General features: G+C 38.7%; 2 protein-coding genes across 2 annotated transcripts; both read right to left on the bottom strand.

Moving 5' to 3' along the window:
• Nucleotides 1–492: 492 nt before the first annotated feature.
• Nucleotides 493–1,573, bottom strand: LOC149402414 (allene oxide cyclase, chloroplastic-like). Its single transcript, XM_089610025.1, has 2 exons — nucleotides 1,286–1,573; nucleotides 493–1,209 (listed from the first exon to the last, which is right to left on the bottom strand). The coding sequence occupies exons 1-2, from the start codon at nucleotides 1,500–1,502 to the stop codon at nucleotides 668–670; spliced, it is 759 nt and encodes a 252-aa protein (XP_089466151.1). The 5' UTR covers nucleotides 1,503–1,573; the 3' UTR covers nucleotides 493–667.
• Nucleotides 1,574–2,263: 690 nt separating this feature from the next.
• LOC149402413 (methionine aminopeptidase 1B, chloroplastic-like) lies at nucleotides 2,264–5,197 on the bottom strand. The gene is made up of 9 exons (XM_089609912.1): nucleotides 4,959–5,197; nucleotides 4,645–4,882; nucleotides 4,055–4,216; nucleotides 3,885–3,926; nucleotides 3,603–3,674; nucleotides 3,305–3,384; nucleotides 2,996–3,093; nucleotides 2,758–2,805; nucleotides 2,264–2,668 (listed from the first exon to the last, which is right to left on the bottom strand). Exons 1-9 carry the CDS (start codon nucleotides 5,123–5,125, stop codon nucleotides 2,523–2,525), a joined length of 1,053 nt encoding a protein of 350 aa, XP_089466038.1. The 5' UTR covers nucleotides 5,126–5,197; the 3' UTR covers nucleotides 2,264–2,522.
• Nucleotides 5,198–6,634: the final 1,437 nt, after the last annotated feature.

Genomic DNA, 6,634 nt, shown 5'->3' with positions numbered 1-6,634 from the left:
ATCAAACTTGTCGCCATATAACACCAACATTATACTGTTGTCATTTTATACATAAAGATATTAGACATCGTTTGGCATAACATTGTTTTTTTTAAAAGTGCTTTTAGATTCAGTTTTTGAAGAAAAAAAAAACTGTTTTTTTAAACTGACGAGTGTTTGGTAAACTGTTTATAAAACAGTTATTGCTGGTAACAAAAGCTGATTTAGCGTTTAATAAAATAAATATATTATAGTAAAAAGACTAAAATAAACATGTTCTTAAAAAAAATTCTCTTCTATCTCTGGTACGAAGATATTACAGTAATTTGTATAGCAAATTTAAAAACACTTTTTTCCAAAAGCTAGAAATCCTAGCTTTTCCAACTCATGTACAAAATCTAAAATCTCTTTTGAAATTTTTTTGTAAAAACAGTTTTGTCAAACACCAAATAAACAATTTAATTTATTCTAAAAACAAATAAGACTTTTTAATCTCAAACAAACGCCTAATCATCTCAAATTCTTATCACAAGTGACAAAGTTAAAGAAACTTTAATAAATATATATGGCATGGGGCTGAAGAATCAAGTTGCCTGACCGAGCAATAATAAAAAAAAATAAAAACCTCACAAACACAAAACAACACATTGCATATACACACGAAAAAACAAAACAAAACTTCTTGCAATTAATCGGTGAAGTTCGGAATTGCGGCGTGAGTCTCCCCGGCCTTGGCGGCCGGAGAGGCCTCAACGGCGGGAGACGGGGGCACAGGCTCCGCGAGAAGCTCCCGTGGCAAGTTCGCAATGCCTTCCAGGTAAAAAGTGTAGAAGATCTTGAACGGGAACACGATCTGGTGGAGCTTGACCTGGCCGGAGACGCCGCGGAACACGCCGGAACCGCCAGTGACGGCGAGGAACGTGTCCTTGTAAGTGAGGTACGGACCTTGGACAGAGATGTGGCCGTAGTCGCCGAAGTAGAAGCTGTAGATGGCTTCATAGCGGTCGCCCTTCTCGGCCGGCACGTGCTGGATCAGCACGCACAGCCCGGCGGTGACGCCCAGCCGCTTTGTCAGGTCGCCGGAGTAGAGCTTGTTCGTGAACGGGACAAGGTCTCCGAGCGCGTTCGTGGACTTGTTCGGGCTTAGCTTCAGGAACGCCGGGCTTGATCTATCTCGCTCGTTGATCTCGTACACGTGTAGCTCCTGCACTCTCCCGGGATCGCTCATACCTGATGATGATTGATGATCACACACACAATCATATTCTGATTCTAATGAAATATGAATCGAGTGTTTGCTTATTACATGGTATTGGAGATTCCTTTGGTGACGGGGTTTTCTTCTTTTGGAAGAAGAAAGCCGTTGTTCTTGTGGAGGCTTTGGAGTTTCTCCTTCCCCCATTGATGGGGTTGAAATTGGAGGGTCGTGACGTGTTGAAGGCCAAGTGAGTGTGGGAAGCGTTGTCGGGGATCGAAGCCGAGTTGATTGGGGTGCCGACTCTCAGAGCGAGTTTGGACGCCATTGAAGTGTTTTTGTTGTGTGGGATTTGATTGGAGATGGGAAAGTTTGGTGGGTATGATGGTCTTTATATAAGTGAGTGAGTGACCTATTTAACGGGTTTGGGCTTTGGGCACGTGGGTTTTTTGTGCGCCGGTCAGTAATGGAGATAATGCGTTGGTACTTGGGTTTTGTTGGCATGTGAAATGCGTTTGAGAGAGAGAGAGAGAGAGAGAGAGAGTACAAATCATAAATTAAATGTGTTGCATAAAGTTGTTTCCGTAATTGATTAACTATTAAATGTATTGAGTGACCAACCAAACCACACAGCCATAATGTGTAGAGTAAAAAATAAATTACATGTGAAAGTCTGGAAATTTTAACAAATTATATGGTATTGAAAGAGTGAGTTTTAAAAATTCCACTTTCAATAAGACTGGTCCTTGACGGAAAGAAGATCATTAAAGAACGGAATTCTATCTTATTGAAAGTGGAACTTTTCTTTCGGTGAGACATTCGAATCTCGAATAGTGAGTTGGAAAAAGCCCATGCATGATTAATTAAAAGAAAGGAGGAAAAAAAAAAGAATAAAAGAAATATCCATATCAACAAAACACGTTCAAATGAAAAAAAAAAATTATAATTTAAAAAAAAAAATGTGTCATTCGTAAAGCAACACATCGGTCAAACCTCTCACGAAGGAAGGAAAAGGTTCTCATTAACGAAACACCGACCCATGAGTTTGTTTTATCTCTAAACTACCTTTACAATAACAATAATAGGTGCTATTCAAACATCATTCTTATAAAATCTTGTTCCCCGTTGGTACTGAAAACAAACTATAACATTCCAAATGAATAATTCTCTGTTTTGGACATTGGCACAACTTCAACTTCCGTAACAGAAATCGCATTTGGATGAATATTCATTGTTGCAGAAGATATACATTACATCACATTTTTTGTTGGCTAATACATTCCTACTCTTTCCAATTATGCATATCCATGATGATTTCTATATACAAAAAATTTAGAAGTGTTTCCCTTCAGCATTTGGTCAAAATTTCAGCACCTGTGCGCGTAATCAAAATCGTATGCTCAAACTGGGCAGCGGGGCCTCCATCAGCTGTCACGGTCGTCCAGTTGTCCGGCCATGTCACGCAATCGGTGCTTCTCATTGAAAGAATTGGTTCTGGAACAAAGTGTTAGGATAATTACTGAGTCTGGATCTTTTTATTTTTTTATATTATTAAATGGTACTTGCACCGTTTCTCTACTCACCAATTGTAAATGTTTCACCTTCAACCATGACTCCTGGATTATCATTGCCTGTGAATAGTCAACAATCAAGGAAGAGAATATTTAAACCAAAAACTGAATAGTAAAACGAATGGAAGGATATCCAGATTAAACACAGAGAAAAGAGATATCCTCATTTGTCTGAAAAACTGCTAACATATTATTCTTCTGAAAAAAATAAATAAATAAATTACATGTGAAATAAGTGGGGGCAACTTACGGGTGTGTACAATTAGTGGCTCGGAGTGAAACACGGTTCCAACACCATGCCCAACAAAACGATCCACCACACTAAAACCGTATTTCTCAGCATGCTCGCTGAAAATAAGAAATTAGATATCCGTCTGTGAACAACGATCCGTTTGATCTACGGAACGATGCCTAAATCAGTTGCTTACATGTATGTATGGATTACTTTTCTCGTCTCATTTTATTATTTCCACAAAGCTCTTTACTTATTACATGTATTAATAGGTTTGGGCATCTTGATTTTTATTTACGATCATCACTGATCAGTAGAAGCGAATACCTGATTCGTTTCCCAATTTTTTTAAAGCTAGCACCATCCTTGCAAAGCGCTATGCCCCTCTCAAGGCATTCTTCTGTCACCTGGAACAAAATGTAGATTCGGTATTTCGAGCGTATTCTAATAAATTTCAGACAAAAGCAAACATAGCCGATATCGGGATTCTTCATTGTATTTATAAATCTCCCATACAATCAACAAACTATATTGAGTTGAAGTTACGTTTTCTACACAAACCGTTAACGGTCATAAATACAATTGCAAAGGCAAAATTTAACACGGAGTGATTAGAGCTACTAACCCGCACTAAGCGCTTGACTGAATCGCGAACATCCCCACAAAGAAACGTCTTGGAAGTATCTCCATGGTATCCCTAACCCAACCAAAAGGGAAAGAAAGAATACATATGCTAAATAAATTCAGATTTTCTCTCATCATTGCTGAAGCAGCGAGAATTCGAAGCTATGTACATTCACTTAAGTGGATCTACAATTGATCGCCCTTGTTTACCCCAAGCAACAGATTGATAGAAACCAACTAGCCTTTCTTAAACAAAGATTGCTCGGGATCGGAGAAAGCTTACATTGAGGTATACCGTCACGTCGATATTTATAATATCTCCGTTCTGAATATAAAAAAAAAAAAAAAAAAAAAAAAAAAAGGCGTATCAATGGTGAGACAGTTGATATCCACATAAAAGTGCGCAAGTGAAATAGTACACGGGAAAAAAAAAAAAAGAAAAAAAAAAGAAACCTGTAACTGCCTTGAATCGGGAATTCCATGGCACATGCACTCGTTGACGGACGTGCAGACGCTCTTGGGAAACCCTCCATAACCGAGAGGCGATGGATAAGCACCAGCCTCGATGATCATATTGTGGACTGCTTTGTCGATCTCATTCGTCGTCACCGATGGCTGGTTATACAAATATGATCCATAAGAAAATCGGCCCTAATGTCTAGTGTTTGAAATACTTTTACTTAAGAACAAAATGTAAAACTTTTGAAGACAATCTATTCATATACGATGCTCTTGAATTTCAAAGCTTAAGAAACAAGAAGAAATGCTTTTGTTGAAGTTCGATGACCAGAATTGGTTTGATCGGGTCAGCCGTGCTACAAAACTTGAGCTTGAAGTGATTTTATGGTTGATTTTGGAGTGCAAAATATATATATGCACAAGGTTTCGTCACTTTCTCATTGGCATTTATGTACTCGTTTAGGTATTTCATGTAAATCGTCTTCGTATTTTACCACTTATCATCGATTTCTAACAGTTTTCGCTATTCAGCACAGATACCTAGCTTCCAGGCAGTGGAGAAACAGAAAACCAGAGAGGCTTACCCGGACCAGAGTCCCGGTGAACTCCAAAACCCTAGCGGCGAGTTCTCCAGCGGCTCTCATGCGAGCGATGCCTTCCTCGCCGTGAATCTGGCGCTCGCTCGAGATCCCCGGAAGCTCAGGCGAGCCAACGTATGGCGGCTTCAGAATGTGGTCCGGAACCGTAAGCCTCGGCGATACTCTGCCTCGCCGGAGACGCGGAGGCCGCTTGACCTTCTCGGTGCCGCGGAGTTCTTGTTCCCTGCGGAATCCATGAACGATTGAGAACAATCAGAGAGCGGGGAGAGAGGAGAGAGTGTTTGTGGTTTATATCGTACCTGTTGATTCTAATGGCTTCTTCGAGTCCCGAGAGTTTCTTGGCGAAGACGACGAGTCGGCGAGTGGTCCGGAGAGTTAGGTCTCGACGGCCATGGAAGCCGGGGAGAGGAGATGAAGAGGAGAGTTGCACGGTAACGGCGTGGGCAAGCGAACCACTGGATATCATTTTATCTACTCGTCTGTGAGTGACCTAAGAACACCACTTCTGAATAACACTTTATCAAGTATAAAAGTGTAAATTCGAAAACTTAATTTAGATTATTTGCCTTTCTGATAACAATTTTTGATACTTTTATTTTTATCTGACTTTCAAAAAGGCAATAAAATGATGATTTAAAAAAATAAATAAAAAAAAATATCACGCAAAAGCTCTCCTTGATGCAGACATGGGTACGTTCTTTATAAATCTTGAAATTTACGCATTTCAATGTCATGAACATATTTCTGAAAGTTGAAGTGAAGAGCGTCTTTGTGAGGCGATCGGATGAGTTATCACAAGAACGAATATACTGGATATTGATAACATTGTTCTTCTCTAGCTCTTGAGTGAACGAAAAGAACTTCTGAGGGATGAGCTTTGTTATGTCGCTCTTGATGAATCATTCTTTCATTTGAGCAACATATACGGCATTATCTTCATAAAGTGTGATGGGGTCCTGGATTCTTGGAAGACCACTGGTGGCTCTAATATGTTGCGTCATTGATCTCAACCATACACATTCATGACTTGCTTCATGTAGTGTTATAATCTCTGCATGATTTGATGATTTGGCGACGCTCGAGAACGCCAAGAAGTCGCAATCCCTCCCCACTAAACACATATCTAGCTTGGGATATCTCTTTGTGATGGAATCGACAAGTAACTTGCATCTGCATAACCAATCAAAACTAGTTTCGTATTGTTATGATAAAATAATCCTAAATCAATCGTTCTTTGAAGGTAACGAAGCACATGTTTGACTTCATTCCAGTGTCTCTTCGTAGGACCTGAGCTAAATCTTGCTAACAAATTAACTGGAAATTCTATATCAAGTCGAGTGCAATTAGCAAGGTACATAAGAGTTCAAATTGCACTGAAGTATGGATCTTTTACCAAATCTAGGGATCTGGCGACTATTGGGGTACTTAAAGGATTTGACTTATCCATATGGAACGTTTTATCACATTTTTCATCTAATTTGATTGATGCACAAATATTCCATTTTTCATGTGCTCAATCCATAAGCCAATATAATTTTTTGTCTTCCCAAGATCTTTAATTTCAAATTATTTATTTAAATAAGAGATTACTTCTTTGATCTCTTAATCAGTCACAAGGATGTTCAAATCATCAACATAAATAGCAATGATTACACACTTGGATATTGTTTTCTTAATGAATACGCAAGGACAGAGAGTATTGACATAACTCCTTTGTATTAAATATTCGCTTAAGCGATTGAACCACATGCATCCGGATTGCTTTAACCCATATAAAGATCTTTGCAATTTGATGAAAAAAATTCTCTAGGCTTCAAACTAGATGCTTCAGGCATCTTGAATCCTTCACGGATCTTCATATATATATATATATATATATATATATATATATATATATATATATATATATATATATATATATATTTGAGTATCAAGCGATCCGTATAAATAAGTTGTGACAACATCCATGAGATGC

The sequence above is a fragment of the Urtica dioica genome, chromosome 3, assembly GCF_054948205.1.
Source record: "Urtica dioica subsp. dioica isolate 48M chromosome 3, U.dioica_male_clone48M_v1_H2, whole genome shotgun sequence".
NCBI lineage: Eukaryota > Viridiplantae > Streptophyta > Magnoliopsida > Rosales > Urticaceae > Urtica > Urtica dioica.
The sequence above is the reverse complement of the archived record's forward strand: the minus strand, read 5'-3'. Positions and strand labels throughout refer to the sequence as shown.

Excerpts from the sequence above, each read along its gene's own strand:
- LOC149402414 (XM_089610025.1), bottom strand. The coding sequence starts at position 1,502 with ATGGCGTCCAAACTCGCTCTGAGAGTCGGCACCCCAATCAACTCGGCT. Across the intron at positions 1,210-1,285 it reads AAAGGAATCTCCAATACCAT|GTATGAGCGATCCCGGGAGA; the intron begins GTAATAAGCAAA and ends AATCATCATCAG.
- LOC149402413 (XM_089609912.1), bottom strand. The coding sequence starts at position 5,125 with ATGATATCCAGTGGTTCGCTTGCCCACGCCGTTACCGTGCAACTCTCC. Across the intron at positions 3,927-4,054 it reads CCGATTCAAGGCAGTTACAG|AACGGAGATATTATAAATAT; the intron begins GTTTCTTTTTTT and ends TTTTATATTCAG. Across the intron at positions 3,094-3,304 it reads AAAATTGGGAAACGAATCAG|CGAGCATGCTGAGAAATACG; the intron begins GTATTCGCTTCT and ends TCTTATTTTCAG.